The sequence below is a fragment of the Acartia tonsa genome, chromosome 15, assembly GCF_053477335.1.
Source record: "Acartia tonsa isolate MP-2025a chromosome 15, ASM5347733v1, whole genome shotgun sequence".
NCBI lineage: Eukaryota > Metazoa > Arthropoda > Copepoda > Calanoida > Acartiidae > Acartia > Acartia tonsa.
The window spans coordinates 3510014-3527420 of NC_137274.1; the positions used below are offsets into that span (position 1 = coordinate 3510014).

Genomic DNA, 17407 nt, shown 5'->3' on the forward strand with positions numbered 1-17407 from the left:
TTTTTTCGTGGAAAATTGTCTATAATACGATGCAATACATGATTTTTCAGTACGGCTAAGAACAAGTTTTATTAGGTTTGACTAAATGTATCAGTAATCTAAAGGGATAAGACAATGGCCGATAAATTGATGTACATCTCCAACGATGATTCACAAAATTATCCCTTTAGACAGACAACCTTCCTTCTACTTTAATTTAAGGATAATATATCTATATTTAAAATAATTTAGGATAAGCTCTTTAAAATAAACTAGCGGCAATGCTCCTAGATGCCTCTAGAGGTTTTTGAGAGGGGAAAAGTTTAATCCCAAAATAAATTTTTAATTTAGATTTTTGTTTATTAAAGAAACATTTTTTTTTGGGTGGGGGGGGAGAGTATTTATTTTTTAGGGGAAATTTCGAGGGTGTTGGTACTTTCCCGCGCCAAAATAGTTATAAACCTTCCAAGGACCTATGAGAAGCTACCCTGTTAAGGAGAACCCGATCGGTTCAGACAGACAGACATTCATCTACTTTATTATAAGAATAGTGCATTTGTAATTTTTTATATATATAAGTTTGTTTTATATAATTTACTAAATATGACCCCCCGCCCCATTCAATTTTAAAGGAGGGGGGGGGGGGGTGTGGTTCTAATTATCCTCCACATATCTTCTGTGTTGCATAAATTCTGTTCAGCAATATTTGAGGTATTCATCGTCAAAAAATACAACAGTAATTGTGATGTCATCCCTGGTAAATATAATCACATAAGACACTCTTAACCGATTATTATCCGCTGGATTAGAACCGGTTCTCAGCCATACTATCCGCATAATACCCGCGGAAAGCTGTCTATAATACGATGCGATAAAAACATAGGAATCTAAAAGGATAAGAAAATATATAATCAAATAAGACACTCTTCACCGATTATTATCCGCTGGATTAGAACCGGTTCTCAGTTATACTATCCGCATAAAATCCGCGGAAAGCTGTTTATAATACAAAGTAAGGTAAGGTTTTTTTTAATTTGAGCTAGTGTATAATTTGAAATGTCCGTCTGTCAGAATGAAACGTTTAGGGGGATTTTCTCAGCTCCTATAAAAGATAGACGGCTGAAACTTCTTGTCAACATTCCTATCAATATGGAGCATAATTAAGTATAAAACACCCAGGGCGATCGGACTGCTTTAAAGCAGGTTTTAAGCTATTTTAATTAAATTTGAGCGAAGCTATTGTATAATTTGCTTTGTATATGAGTGTCTGTACGTGCCTGAACATTCTGACCATATCCTGGGGCAAAGACAACATCTGACTGAGTCTGTAACACAAATACTCTTCAATTTATTTTATCCAGAATGGATCCAAAACCGATTAATATCTGCTGGATTAGAACCGGTTCTCAGTCATACTATCCGCATAATATCCGCGGAAAGCTGTTTATAATAAAAATTGTGATTGATTTTTTTTTTGTGGATTTGAAACTGATTAATATCCGCTGGATTAAAAACAGTTCTCAGCCTGAAACTTATTACAAACGGACGGACGGACATAACCTAATATTTTCCCACGCTCTCAATTATTTTCCCACACTTTCAAATATTTTCCCACGCTTTCAAATAATTTCCCACGCTACTAAATCTCAGAGTATTTAAGTTCCTGCTATGATCCACACCGTACGCAGTTCCTCCCAGTGCGCACCTAGCCAACAGCATAAGAGAATTACACAATCCGCTGGATTAGAACCGGTTCTTTGCCCTACTATCCGCATATTAACCGCGGAAAGCTGTCTATAATACCAGAAAAAATGCTTTATAGTAATTCTTTTATTCCTTATGAGATGTGTAGCCGCATTTGTGTCCACCGGTTTCAACTTCATGGCGGCCTGGCGCTTCCGCAGCAGCATAGCAATATCCTAGACATATCCAGCGGATTAAAACCGGTTCTCAGTAATAACATGATATCCACATAATATCCGCGGAAAGAGGATAACGCCAAAAATAAGCTTCATCAAGGTGTAGAAGAGACGGAGCAAATATTTTCCCACACTTACAAATATAATCCCATGCTTTCAAATATTTTCCTATGCTTTTATATATTTTCCCATGTTTTCAAATATTTCCCTATGCTTTCAAATATTTCCCCATGCTTTCAAATATTTCCCCATGCTTTTAAATATTTTCCCACGCTTTAAAATATTTTCTCACGCTATATATAACTAACCTGGAGTGGAATATGGATTTAGCCAGGTGGAGAGGAGAGAAAGTAAATATTTTCCCATGCTTTCAAATATTTTCCCACGCTTTCAAATATTTTCCCACGCTATATATAACTAACCTGGAGGGGAATATGAGGTTCAGCCAGGTGGAGAGGAGAGAAAACAAATATTTTCCCATGCTTTCATATATTTTCCCACGCTTTCATATATTTTCCCACGCTTTAAAATATTTTCTCACGCTATATATAACTAACCTGGAGGGGAATATGAGGTTCAGCCAGGTGGAGAGGAGAAAGAGTAAGCTTCCCTGACATGTGTTCTCCAACAAGTCGGATCACCTAGACACAACACAGGGATTTTAGGGGATAAGACAATGGAGGATAATATACATCTCCAATGATGATACACAAAATTATCTCTTCTGTAGATTGATTAACATTATTGGCGAATTTAAATAATAGTAACCAAAGTTTTTGAGTCAATAAACAAGATATTGTGGTTATAAAACTTTGGGTACAAGTGCAATCTAATGTAGTCCAGACATTATTGCTTCATTGGGAGATGATTGGTAGTTGGTCTTTTTTGTATAATCTGTTTAATTGCATATTAAGCAGTTGACAATTATCGTTTTGTCTATCTTTCTGTCTGTCCATATGTCAATCTGTCCATGTGTCTATCTGTCTATATGTCTATCTGTCACTATGTCTATCTGTCCATATGTCTATCTGTCCATCTATCTGTCTGTCCATCTATCTGTCTGTATATCCATCTGTCTATCTGTCCATATGTCTGTCTGTTTATCTGTCTATATGTCCATATGTCTGTCTGTCCATCAGTCTTACCTGCATAGGAGTCATCATGTTCTAAAGACCATCTGTCCATCTGTCTTTCTATCTGTCTGTCCATATGTCTATCTGTCCATCTGTCTGTCTATTTGTCCATTTACCTGTCTGTCTGTCCATCTTTCTATCCATCTGTCTATCTATCTGTCTATCTATCTGTCTATCTATCTGTCTATCTATCTGTCTATCTATCTGTCTATCTATCTGTCTATCTATCTGTCTATCTATCTGTCTATCTATCTGTCTATCTATCTGTCTATCTATCTGTCTATCTATCTGTCTATCTGTCTATCTGTCTATCTGTCTATCTGTCTATCTGTCCATCTGTCCATCTGTCTATCTGTTTATCTGTCTATCCATCAGGCTCACCTGCATAGGCGTCATCATGTCCCAAAGTCCATCTGATCCAATGACTAGAAATTTATCCCTGGGTGTCAGGCGGTGGTACGTCACGTCTTCAAGAACAAAATTCTTAAATTTTCCCGCGCTTTTAAATATTTTCCCGCGCTTTTAAATATTTTCCCACAGTTCCAAATATTTTCCCACGGTTTTAAATAATTTTTTTATAATCATTTTTATGTACCTATGAAGCTTTTATACATTCCAGAAATAGTTTAGTTTATTCTGGGGTTTTACTTTATTCAACATTAAGGCACAGACCAAGTATTTGTGAATTTTACAGAAATACAAGATGCTGTTGTCTACCTGGATAAATGGTTACACATGTTTGCTTTGTGGTGAGTCAAGCTACTTTTATTGACTTTCACACCTACAGTGCCAAATATTTCCCCGCGGTTTTAAATATTTCTTCAATGGATCCAAATAGTATTTGGAACAATTGAGCACTCAACTTGATGAACCAGCCAATTAAAATACACCAAACTCCCAAAAGTTGTTGACCCAACAAATTAGAAAATGTTATTATAAAACTTTGGGGACTAGTAATAAACAGCCCAAAGTCCCTTCCCTGCCCTGGTTCCCTACAGGCTACACTATAAAATATTTCAAAAAAACTCTGTGTTTATATGCAATGATCTTAAGGGATAAGACCAGGGTTTCGGATCCGCATTGATTGTATGCGGATCCGGTTCCGGATCCTTGACAATAAAAATAAAATCACCAAATCCTTGGACTCAAAAATATGCGGATCCTTGCGGATCTGGATCCGAAAACCGAAACCCTGGATAAGACAATAGCTAATAAATTAATGTACATCCCCAATGATTATGCACAAAATTACCCCTTCTGTATATCTAAATCAAAGGTTAAAACGTTTGGACACTCAACCTAAGGAACCAACCAATCAAATTTCAATTTAAGTCCCCAAAGTTATGCCAACCAATAAAAAATACATTAATTTAAAACTTTGGGGTCTGGTGTAATAAACAGCTCATTGTCCCCTACCTCCCGGGTTTATAGGTAAATAAGAATTTGTTCCTGGTTCTGCGGTTAGGTAAGGCGGGGTCTTGTAATTTGGGGGGCAAGCTCTGTCCCCCAGGACCTGACCCAGCGTGTCCTCTCTTCTCTCCCACTTTTCATATAATTTCCCACACTTTCATATATTTTCCCACACTTGCAAATATTTTCCCACGCTTTCAAATCTATAAAATATTAAGAATTTGTTCCTGGTTCTGCGGTAAGGTATGGCGGGGTCTTGTAATTTGGGGGGCAAGCTCGGTCACCCAGCACCTGACCCAGGGTGTCCTCTATAATACTTCTCTCCCACTTAAATTTAAAGTCTCCGAAGGCCCGGAGCGGCGCCAGAACCGACAGCAACCTGTATAAAGTAATTTCTTGTATTTAATCGGAATTTATTAATATCCGGTGGATTAGAACCGGTTCTCATCCATACAAAAAAGGCGGGGGGTTAATGAAACCATCTCGTAATCTATCATTAAATGGCACTTATAATTCGAATTTTGATCTGAAATTTTGCATGAATAATCCTTGGTAGGTCTATTTTCCCTAAATCGAACAGAAAGTTGGAAAAGTAATGGCTGGCGGCTCAGTGCCATTTAATCATTGATTACGAGATGGTTGCATTACCCCCCCCCCCCCCCCACCTTATATCTATCATCATATTATATCCAGTTTTCTATGATTATATAAAAGTACAGTCATAAGATTAAAACCAGTTTTTAGCCCGTGCCTTCGGCATCTCAAGGCTAAAACAATTGGCTTTAATCATTAATAATTGTACATTTTATATCCGCGGAAAGCTGTTTATAATACAATGCAAGAAATAACTATTACTTACTTTTGAATAAACAAACCATGAATATCATAATTTAGACAAAGAGAGGGGTAGGTTTGTGGTAAAATCCGTTAAAGTTATGTGTTATAAGTTAAAAACAGTAGTAGAACGATAAAAAAATTATGTTAACTTTTTAAAAAAAATTTTGTCTATCGTTCTTTTCAATAAGAAATACACATATTTAGTGAATATTATTATTCTACTACTATTTTTAAGCCTTAAAACACACACCTTTACGGATTCTACCAGAAACCTACACCTCTCTTTATATTTGTTGATCTAGCAAATATTTAAACATGAAGTTTGTTCTTAAAGAATGCATTAAGATGTCTGATAATATTACATTCCTTATAAGCATAAAGGGAACATTTCTAGCAGACAAAAGAGTTGTTTACTTTCGAGTCAAGCTGAGGCAGGTTCTTAAAAAAAATTAGGCTAGCTACTAACTGGTGAGGCAAATTCCTCCAAAATCACATTAAAAATCTACAAAAATGAAACAGAATCTTTTATAATTTATTTAATTTTTGTAGATTTTTTATGCGATTTTGGAATATTTTTCTCAAAAAATATTTTGCCTCACCAGCGAGTAGCGAGCCTATTTTTTTTAAGGATCCACCTCTGTTTGAAGCTTTTACATTTCCAAAAAAAATTACGACAAAATTTTTGGGCAATTAAGTCTGATTCAGCAAAGCTTTGTACTAAGAAATTAAACAGCTGACATATCTACGTAATAAATGTGTACAAAATTTCAACCAATGAGATCTATTGAATGTTCCTTAAGGATTCATAGGTGGAATCAGACATTATGTAAATGAAAACAAAGATCAGTTGATTGAAGAACTTAGTACACATACGTAATTGCCACGTACAATTACAATGAGTCAAATGTGGTCTTTTAATAAGGGGTAGTTGAGCGGAGTGCATTAAAACTTGAATTTAGTGAACTGCATATTTTTTCTGTTCAGCAGTTGCTTTATAGGGGTACAATATGGAACTGTGATGAAACGGCGGCGCAACCGCCGAAAACCGCCGTAATTTTTTTTGCCTTTTCTCGGCGGTTTTCGGCGGTTGCGCCGCCGTTTCTTCACAGTTCCATATTGTACCCCTATAAAGCAACTGCCATGCAAAATCTCAGACCTGTAACTCTTTTTTTAGTTGAGTTCCTTTGACTTTTAGTTTTGGTTTCAAAAAGTGTCACTTTCCCCCCCCCCCCCTTATAGGACATATATTTGAAATAATTTCAATTTTCTACCAGGTAGTTTTTAAAATATCAAGACTTGAAAATCATATTTTTGGATATATGCAACATAATTGGCTGTCCTGTTTTCACAGAAAAAGCATGATGACTATTTTGGTGGTGCCTTATTGATTGACATTTATCACAATACAAAATTATATATGTTAGATGGTAGGTATTCTTTTAACTTATGCTTCCAATCAAACTTGTTAAATGCACTTCATGCAACACTCCCTTTAAACAAATATAATGTTGTTACAACCTGTCTCCTTTGATAATTTGATGATGTTCGCTGTCTGGATGTTCAGAAAGAATTCGCTTCACCTCCTTGTTGTTGTCAGAATTGTGCTCATTGGTCAGTTTTTTAGCCAGCCACGTGTCATTCTCTGACAAACTACCAATCACAGCCGTACAGTCACCTTAGGTACACACATATACATGCATTTTCCCATGGATTTAAATATTTTCCCACGATTTCAAATATTTTCCCACACTTTAAATATCTTCCCACGCTTTCAAATATTTTCCCACACTTTCAAATATTTTCCCAAGCTTTCAAATATTTTCCCATGCTTTTGAATATAAAGCCATTCTATCAATCAGTCATTCTAGCAGTCAATCTATACTTAAGTCAATATAACAGTCTATCGTTTAGTCAATTTATAAGTCTACAAATCAGTCATGTATAAATCAATATAAGTCATTTTATCTAACACTTAATCTATCAGTCAATCTGACTCTAAATCTATCAGTCAATCTATCAATTATTCTATTAGTTATTCTACTAGTCAATTTATCATCAGTCTATCTCTATCAGTCAATCTAGCAGTCAATGTATCAATCAATCCATCAGTCAATCTATAAGTCAATATAACAGTCAATCTAACAGTCAATCTATCAGTAAATCTATAAGTCTATAAATCTGTCAATCTATCAGTCAATCAAGAAGTCAATCTATGAGTCAATATAACAGTAAACCTATAGTACATCAATCAGTTAATAAAAGTAAATCTATCAGTCCATCTATTAGACAATCTATCAGTTTATCAATCAGTTAATTAAAACAACAGTAAATCTATAAGTCAATCTATCAGACAATCTTATCAGTCAAAATGTCTAGCAATCAATCTATCAATTTGCCAATCCATCCATAATGGTCAATTTATCTATACGCTATACTAATTAGAGAGAAATCCATTAAGTAAATGCATGTATACAAGACCTGAGTAAGCCACATGGAGATGTGGACCATCAATATGCGCAACAGCCGCCACACAACCCGACATGGCCACAGTAAGCGTTTTCATATTGACCCCATTCACCGGGCAGGGCAGCGCCTCCCGTGACATATCCGCATCTAGACTGTTGAAAGCCTGGGTCAACACCCTCTCTATGTTCTCATTGGGCGGTTCAGAGGAGGAGCTGGCAGTGTGAAAATTTTGCGCCAACTTGCAGAGATATTCATGGTAACTTTTCATGTATAGATCCCGGAGGTCCTGCACTAGCTCAAATTGTTCATTAAGCGTTTGGATGCACGGTAACAGTTCCTGCGTGGTTGCACTATTGTTGGACCGCACCGCTTCAGCGACACATTTCAAATGTGCCTCAAGATCTGTCTGATTGAGCAGGCCGGCGGCTATGTAGTTCTGCAGCCGTTTGGCCGTTACCTGTCCACACGCGGCGCCCCCGTGGCCGTCGTAGATGCCAAACAGGTAGCCCTCACCATTGTTGACCATCGCCTCGGAGTGTGAGTCCTCGACGGGGTTGTTGGACCGCAGGCAGTTGGTCTCGAAAGATTTGACAGGCCCTGCAGGCAGGTCGCTGATGCTGTACTCGTTGCCTCGCAGCATTGCTGTTACCTATACAAACATAATGGCATTATAAAGGACCTTGGGGGAACCATCATCACTATCAAAGTTTGAAATTGATAGGACAATTCTGACATGCCTAACATCCCCTACCTGAGCCAGGGTTAGCTTGGCCATTAGAGTAAATTACAGGAGGGGAAAGGGGTTACATAATTGTATTTTCCTATCCCAATGACCTTGTGCCGACCCTCAATTGGGTCTTTGAAAAATTAATCAATGGTGTCGGGAATATTAACACAGCCAAGTAGCAGAAAACAATTTGCTAGCAGACGAAAAGGGACAATAGATAAGGGGGGAGGTAGTTATCTGTATATACATCTATACTATAGATCTGATACTTGGGCTGACACTTTGAATGCAGTGAGTTGTGGAATTTCTGTATAAACATCATAGGACCTAATATGCTACCTTGGGGAACTCCACTACATTCATCCAAGGATAAAGTTTGATAGTAATAGAACAATTCTAACATCCAAACTTTTAAATGAGCATGATTAAAATGAACATAAGGACTTTCTGGTAACTGTTTTAGTATTGCTAAGCTTTCTAAATTGTACCTAGCTTTTATAGGAATCACCATCCAAAGTTTGAGATCAATATGACAATCATAACATGCCTTACCTCAGCTGGGGTTAGCTTGGCTTGGTAGTTAGAAGGGAGGGAGGTGTGGAATTTCTGAAGACTTGTGTCTGCCTTCTATACCAGCAGCAGAACTCTCATTTTTCCAAACCGATTATTATCCGCCGGATTAGAACTGGTTCTCAGCCATTCTATCCGCATAATATCCGCGGAAAGGTGTTTATAATACGATGCTAAATGTTACATATAATCACATAAGACACTCGTAACAGGGAGGGAGGAAGGGACATTGGGCTGTTTATTACACCAGTCCCCAAAGTTTTATAATAACTTTTTTCTTATTCGTTGGCTCAAAAATTTTGGGGAGTTTTATTAAAGTTTGATTGGTTGATTCATTAAGTTGAGTGTTTAAAAGTTTAAACCGCTCATTATAATTTACAGAAGGGGTAGTTTTGTGTAACATCATTGGGGATGTACATCAATTTATCGGCCATTGTCTTATCCCTTTAGATCCCTGTGTTTTCATACATATTTATTGCATCGTATCATAGACTGTTTTCTGCGGATATTATGCGGATAGTATAGCGGAGAACCGGTTCTAATCCTGCGGATAATAATTGGTTTTAAAAATGAGAGGTTTTCCTTGAAGTGAGTGAAAGCATTGACTCCAGAGGTGGCTGTCTGTCCCCTGACACATAATATTCAAATAATTGGCCGTTCCCGAGGTTTTGATGGGGAAGGAGTTGTCCAATCAAGATGATTATGAAATACTTTTTTCTAGGCAATTAAATTAGCTATATTTCATTTTAAGTAAATTTATTTGTACGTTTATCCGGTTTTGATCCAGTTGAATTTGAATTTTTAATAATTTTTGACACGGAGAGCAATCCCTGCGGTACACCACAAAATTTATCCACCAATAGATAGATAGTTAGAGAGATAGATAGATAGATATATATATAGAAAGATAGATAGATAGTTAGAAAGATAAATAGATGGTTAGAAAGATTAATTGTTAGAGAGATAGTTAGAGATAGATAGATAGTTAGAAAGATAGATAAATAGATTGAGAGATAAATAGATTGATTGATTGATTAGCCATAGTTTCTTAGGGTTTGGGCCTAAGTAGTCATGGAGTAGGCTGAGACACTTTTGTCTAGCCACTAGGGCTATCCAAGATAAATAGATAGATAGTTAGAAAGACATAGATAGATAGTTAGAGAGATAGATAAATAGATAGATAGAGAGCTATATAGTTAGAGAGATAGATAGATAGATATAGTTAGAGAGATAAATAGATAAATAGTTAAAGATGTAGATAGATACAGAGATAAATAGATAGATAGTTAGAGAGATAGATAGATAGTTAGAGAAATAGATAGTTAGAAAGATAGATTGACTGCAATTTAAAACACGTTTATCCTTATATAAAAGTAATCTCTGTCTGTGTGTACCAAAGTATCTTGCTAACCACTGAACCGATATGGTTCTCCTCTATAATGTAGCTTCTTATAGATCCTGGGAAGGATTATAACTATTTTGGGGGAAAGGTACCACCACCCTCCCAAGAGAAATCTACCATAGGGAAAAATCCTCCAAACTTATCAAAACTAAACAAAACTCACAAACAAAATAAACATAAATAGATAGATAGTTAGAGATATAGATAGTTATAAAGATAGATAGATAGAAAGATAGATAGATAGATAGTTAGAGAGATAGATAGATAGATATTTCAATAAATTTGAATTTTTCCTGAGTTTTTCACGAAACTGAAATGAATTTTCATTTGGCTGACCAACATGATATTTCCTGATAATACAAAAATAGAAATAATAACTAAACTAAAAGTAGCTTAAAACCTGCCCTACAGCACTCCGACCGCTATGGATGTTTAATACTTAATTACGCTCCATGTTGATGGGAATGTGGACAAGAAGTTTCAGCCGTCTATCTTTAACAAGAGCCGAGAAATTCACGTTTCCCTTTCATACGAAAAGACGGACATTAGGAATTAATGACTAAACTAAAAGTAGCTTAAAACCTGCCTTACAGCACTCCTACCGCCATGGATGTTTAATACTTAATTACGCTCCATGTTGATGGGAATGTTGACAAGAAGTTTCAGCCGTCTATCTTCTACAGGAGCCGAGAAATTCTAGTTTCTTTTTCATATGGACATTATTAATTATAGAGTAGCTTCGCTACAGTGTTACAGACTGACGGACGGACGGTCAAAGTGAATTATAGAGTAGCTTCTTCACTAGTTAAACAGCATGCATAAGTAGCGAAGCTTAGAACATAAAATCTGATTTCAACAAACCAACATGAACACTTGTAGAGTGTCAAATGTTAGTAATTGAAAGTTATAAAACTACGCAAATACAGACTGGCTGACACACAAAGTAAATTATAGAGTAGCTTCGCTACTAAGAGAAAGGGTTATATTAAAGGGATATGACAATGAACAATAAATTAATGTACATTCCCAATGTTGATGATACACAAAATTACCCCTTCTCTAGATTATGATTATTGGCTGAAACGTTTGGACCCTATTAAAATTTAATTTAAGTCCCCAAAGTTGTTATAAAGCTAACGAAAAAGAAAACGTTACAATAAAACTTTGGGGACTAGTAAAATAAACAGCCCAATGTCCCCTCCCTCCCTGTTATGAGTGATTATTATTAAGCATGGTATTATAAACAACTATCCGCGGATATTATGCGGATAGTATGGCTGAGAACCAGTTACAATCCAGCGGATAATAATCGGTTTCGAAAAAAAAATGCTAGGTACCTACCTGATGGAAGAAAATTTATTGGATTGTATGGCTGCTGCTGAACTTGGAACTAGCACCGACAACTCCTAAGTATTATTGGTTGAAAAGTTGGAACACTAGGTACTACGTAGTTAAATAAAAGTAGGTACCCAAAGTTTTTATTTAATGAGAATGTTTTAAAAACATTGGGTACCAGTATCATTTATAGTTCATTTACCCCTCTCCCTCCCTATGGAAACGTCAATTACCAAGATTTGTTTGTACCGAAGGATCTCGCTAACCGCTGAAACGATCGGGTTCCGGGAAGGTTTATAACTATTTTGGGGGAGGGTACCACCACCACCCTCCCAAGAGAAATCACAAAAAAATACGTTTCTCGATTTTTAGGAAGTTCAACGCAACATTCAAAGTGCCACTAGAGGCCTATAGGGGCGTAGCCGCTAGTACATAAATAATGGATATAAGATATATAGAACATGGATATATTAACAGAAAGAAATTTCTAGTCAATTTAACCAGCCAATATGGACCTCATATATAAGTCAGTTCATTCATCCAGTAGGTAGAGAGGGGACGGGGGTTTCGTAATTTTAGCCAGCTGAAAGCTTCACTTTATCAGAATACAAGAAAATCTGGTTCAGCATCCAAGTAATAATAAATCCATTCTCCAAACTATTAGACTCAGAACTTTTAAACCAATAATTAAATCTACACAAAGGGTAATTTTATTCATCATCATTGAGATATTTATCATCCATTATTGTCTTATCCTTTTCGATCCAGTTTGGAATAATTTAAAAATCAACTTTAAGCTAAATATTGACTACGGGATCTAAAAGGATAAGACAATGGCCAATAAATTGAGTACATAACCAATGAAGATAAATAAAATACCCTTTCTGTAGATTACAATCAGTGGTTGAAACGTTTGGACACTCAACTTAATGAATAAACCAAAAAAAATTAATATAAGTTCCCCAAAGTCAACTTAAAAGAAAATGTTATTATAAACTTTGGGGACTATTGTAATAAACAGCCCATTGTCTCCTCCCTCCCTGTAAATACTAATTCTGTGATGGTTTTAGGCTATTTTAATACCTAAAAGATCTACTTACGTTCCAAGCTGATGCAACATGAGGACACTTCTTTGGAGTTCGAGTTCTAAAAAAATAAAAAAACTTAACTCGAAGATTTTTATAAAAAAAATTGGAAGATTTTTTAATATTTTTGTTCCAAGATTCGAAACCGATTAATATCTGGTGGATTAGAAACAGTTCTCATCCATACGAAAAAAACTATGTCTAGCATCGTATTATATCCAGTTTTCTACGAATATTGCTGCGGCATCTCGGGGCTAAAAAAACTGGTATTAATCTTATAATTGTACATTTTATATCCACTGAAAGCTGTTCATAATACAAAGCGAGAAAGAACTTTTATCGCATTGTATTATAAACAGTTTTCCGCGGATATAAACCTGGTTCAAATCTTATGATTGTAAACTTTTATATTCATAATAAACTGGATATCAAAAGTATACGGGTTTCTGATAATGATTCAGAGTTGCTACGCTTAGCTAAATCGTACCTAACTATTACAGGAATCTTCATAGAAATCAATAGGAAAATTCTAACATGCTTAAATTGACGAAACGAGACGGACCCTAATTTTATAAAAAGCTTTGCTAAAAATTCTAGTTATATATGGCATTGTATTCTAAAGTAGACAGCTTTCTGCGGAGTAAATTGTAAATTGAAAAATTATAAAATTCAAATCAGTTTCGTTAGCCCCGAGGGGCCAAAAGCCAAAACGGGTATTAGTATTTTGATTTTTCATTTTCCTATTCGCAGAAAATTGTCTATAAAACGATAAAATATATGATTTTTTAGTATGGCTGAGAACCGGTTCTAAATCCAGCGGATAATAATCTGTTTTGAAGCCATACTGGAAAGAACTTTGCTTGGGTAGGTATGGACAATTCAAATTTGTATTATAAACAGCTTTCCGCGGATATTATGCGGATAGTATGAGAACCGGTTCCAATCCAGCGGATAAAATCGGTTGGAAGGCAAACTGGAAAAGTACCTACCTGATAAGAATATTCATAGATCCAGCCATCGCTTGGGTAGGTAAGACACAATTTCTAAATAAATATTTCATATATTTAGTATTTTTTACCACATGACTAGTCCCCAAAGTTTTATAAATTTCTAATTCGTTGGCTCAACAACTTTGGGGACTTTCATAGATTTAATTGGTTTGTTCCCAAAGTTGAGTGTCTAAACGCTTCAACCACTGATTGTAAACTACAGAAGGGGTAATTTTGTGTGTCATTGATGATGTGCATCAATTTAACGGCCATTGTCTTATCCCTTTAGAACCCTGCTTTTTAAAACATTGTTACTTATGTAAACATAATGTTAAATTTCTACTAGTGGCTCTAAGTTTTACTGTCATTTATAGGGCGTTGCTACAAAAGACCAACTCTACAAAAGACCAACGCCTACAAAAGACCAACACCTACAAAAGACGAACGCCTACAAAAGACCAACACTACAAAAGACCAACGCCTACAAAAGACCAAAAAGAGTTGGTCTTTTGTAGGCGTTGATTTTGTAGAGTTGGTCTTTTGTAGCAACGCCATTTATAGAGTAAAAATTCAGATTATAATAAATACATCCATTGCAATGGTAAAAACACATCCACTGTAAATTTGCTGGATGTGTAAATGCCATTCCCCCCTAAGGGTAGGGAAGAGAAGAAAAAAATGCGTAAAACCGCCCTAAGAAAATAATTAAGAAAATTAAAGAGGCTAAAACCACACCACGACCTATGTAGTATCTTCCCTCTAAAAAATAGAGAAATAAAAATTGGATATTTAACATTTTTTTTGTCAATTAATTTATTGATCCTTTCGTTCATCCAGTAGGAGAGGAGGGGATTGTGTAAAATGAGTTGGTATGGGGGTATAATTATTTTAGCTAGCTGCGAGCATCAATTTATCCCAGTACATGAAAATCTTGTGCAACATCTAAGAAAAGTTATTTCTCGCATTGTCTTATAAAACAGCTTTCCGCGGATATAGAATGTACAATTAAAAGATTACAACCAGTTTTTATAGCCCCGAGGTGCCGAAGGTACGGGCTAAAAAAAACTGGTTAAAATCTTATGATTGTACATTTGTATAATTCGTAGAAAGCTGGATATAATACGATGCTAGACATAGTTTTTTCGTATATATGAGAACCGGTTCCTATCCACCGGATTCGAATGAATACGAGGATAGTTAATTCTCGCATTGTATTATAAACAGCTTTCTGCGGATATAAGATTAAAACCAGATTTTTTTAGGCCCGAGATGCCGAAGTGGGTATAGTTTTTAGGCTATTTTTCTGCACTTCCATTTTCCATCGAATATAGAGCCACTAGATGCAAGGGGGCGCAGCCGCTAGTACATATATATGTATATACAAGAGTAGAGCCTAATTGGTTCAGTGGTTACCAACCTTTTGCTTCTTGCAGCTGCTACAACCTTTTACATTCTAGTATTTGTTCTGAAATAAAATTTAAATATTTTTAAATAAATTAAAATTCACATGACTTCTATCATACTGGAACCCAAGGTTTTGTTGGGTACCTATATAATAGTTACTAGGGTTGGGCCGGATACCGGATATCCGGCTGATTTCTAATGCCGGATATCCGGTATCAGGTCAGATATCTGGCCAACATTCCATATCCGACAAAATACCGGATATTCGAAAAATTACCGGATATCCGGCATTAGAAGCAGCCAGATATCCGGATAGTTTCAATATCCACTATCCGACCGGATATTGAAAAAGGCCGGATATCCGGTATCCGGATAGTTTCAATATCCAGTATCCGGCCGCATATTGAAAATGCCCGGATATCCGGTATTCGACCGGATATTGAAAATAGCCAGATATCCGGCACAACCCTAATAGTTACTATACTGGTACCCAAGCCACCCTTGCAGCAAAAGATTGGTTACTTATTACTATACATTGGTAAAAACTAAAACATTCACAAGTTTTTATAATTGGTTAATAAACAAGGATGACAACACACTTAGTTACACTGGTACCCAAAGTTTTATAACCCCGTTGACTTAAAACTTTGGGAACATTTATAATACACCAGTTATAGGACAAGGGACATTAAATTCAGGGATCTAAAGGGATAAGACAATGGCTGATAAATTGAAGTACAATGTACACCCCCAATGATGATACACAAAATTAACCCTTCTGTAGATTACAATTAGTGGTTGAAACGTTTGGATACTCAACGAACCAACTAATCAAAATGCAATAAAACTCTTCAAAGTTTTTAAGCCAATGAAAAAGAAAAAAACATTATAAAACTTTGGAGGCCTGTGTTTATCAATTTGGCTTAACAACTTTTTGAACTTTTATTTCATTTTGATTATTTAGTTCATTAAGTTCAGTATCTAAACGTTTCAAACACTAATTATGATCTACAGCAGAGATAGTTTTGTTTATCATCATTGGGGATGTACATCAATTTATTGTCCATTGTCTTATCCCTTTAGATACCTGGTCCTTTTAGACTAAAGACCAAATTGATAAAATAAGACTAAACATGATCCATATTAGATTATGAGTATTAATGCATTAAAATGGGACCCAAGCTAGCCCCCAGCAGGAGTTTGGGTACCCATATAAGAGTTACCCCCCCCCCCCCCTGCAGGAGTTATGGGTACTATTATGTGTAGGGAGGGATGGGCCGGATATTCGGCCATTTTCAATATCCGGCCGGATACCGGACATAAAAACTATCCGTATACCGGATATCCGACTGATTTATAATGCAGGATATCGCACTTTGGCCAGATAACCGGATATCCGGCATTATAAATCAGCCGGATATCCGGTATCAGGCCAAAAAGAGTACTATTAAGTGTTATAAATTATAATTATGATCCAACATTTAATATGCTAAAAACATTTTAATAAGTTATTTTGATTTACAATATTTTTAAAATTGTTATTTCACTGAAAATAAATCTTTGAATATATTTTGTAGTAGGACTAAAGTAACAGGATGTCTGTCTATCTCTTAAAGTGTGTATGTGCATTAAGATCTCACTAACCGCTGGATCTATTTTGGTTTATTCTTTACAGTGAAGCTTCCCCAGTGAAGTCCTTGGAAGGTTTATAGCTATTTTGGGGAAGGGGTCATGTAAATAAATTCTCCCCCCCCCCCCCCACCAATTTTAAAATGAGATAGACAGAGGAGGGTGGATATACTACCCCCCGCCTCCCCTCATGTGCCCCTAGAGGCTTCTAGGGGGGGGGGGAGGGGGTGTAGCCACTAGTCAAGAAAAATAAAAAGTCTGCACTACTATAAAATTTGGCACATAAAGGTTAATAAAATTAAGTAGGTTTACAAGTTCAGAGGGGGAGGGAGGGGACATTGGGCCGTTTATTACACTAGTCCCCAAAGTTATATACTAACGTTTACTTATTCATTGGCTCAACAACTAAGGAGACTTTAATTCAAATTTTATTGGTTGTTTTATTAAGTTTAGTGTCTAAACGTTTCAACCACAAATAATGATCAACAGAAGGGGTAATTTTGGGGATGTACATTAATTTAT

At 36.0% G+C, this 17407-nt stretch overlaps 2 protein-coding genes across 21 annotated transcripts in view; both read right to left on the minus strand.

Moving 5' to 3' along the window:
* Positions 1-374: 374 nt before the first annotated feature.
* On the minus strand, positions 375-15320 carry Pdp (pyruvate dehydrogenase [acetyl-transferring]-phosphatase 1-like protein, mitochondrial). Of its 2 annotated transcripts, XM_080149758.1 has the most exons (17): positions 15270-15320; positions 13853-13906; positions 12879-12924; positions 11785-11849; positions 10736-10793; positions 9624-9668; positions 9024-9098; positions 7757-8393; positions 6797-6953; positions 4685-4820; positions 4481-4496; positions 3413-3498; positions 2456-2539; positions 1815-1898; positions 1643-1683; positions 1257-1304; positions 375-733 (listed from the first exon to the last, which is right to left on the minus strand). In XM_080149758.1, exons 2-17 carry the CDS (start codon positions 13879-13881, stop codon positions 676-678), a joined length of 1665 nt encoding a protein of 554 aa, XP_080005884.1. In that variant the 5' UTR covers positions 13882-13906; positions 15270-15320; the 3' UTR covers positions 375-675. The 2 variants fall into 2 exon arrangements, with proteins under 2 accessions (XP_080005884.1, XP_080005883.1); XM_080149757.1 differs by lacking the exon at positions 4481-4496 and having other exon boundaries at positions 4669-4820.
* Positions 15312-17407, minus strand: part of LOC145307374 (lysophospholipid acyltransferase 5-like) — a 33866-nt gene continuing 31770 nt past the window's right edge. For all 19 annotated transcript variants that reach the window (XM_080149777.1, XM_080149772.1, XM_080149775.1 and 16 more), the window contains one exon: positions 15312-15864. The gene's annotated coding sequence lies outside the window, so the exon portion shown is untranslated. The remainder of the gene's footprint in view (positions 15865-17407) is intronic.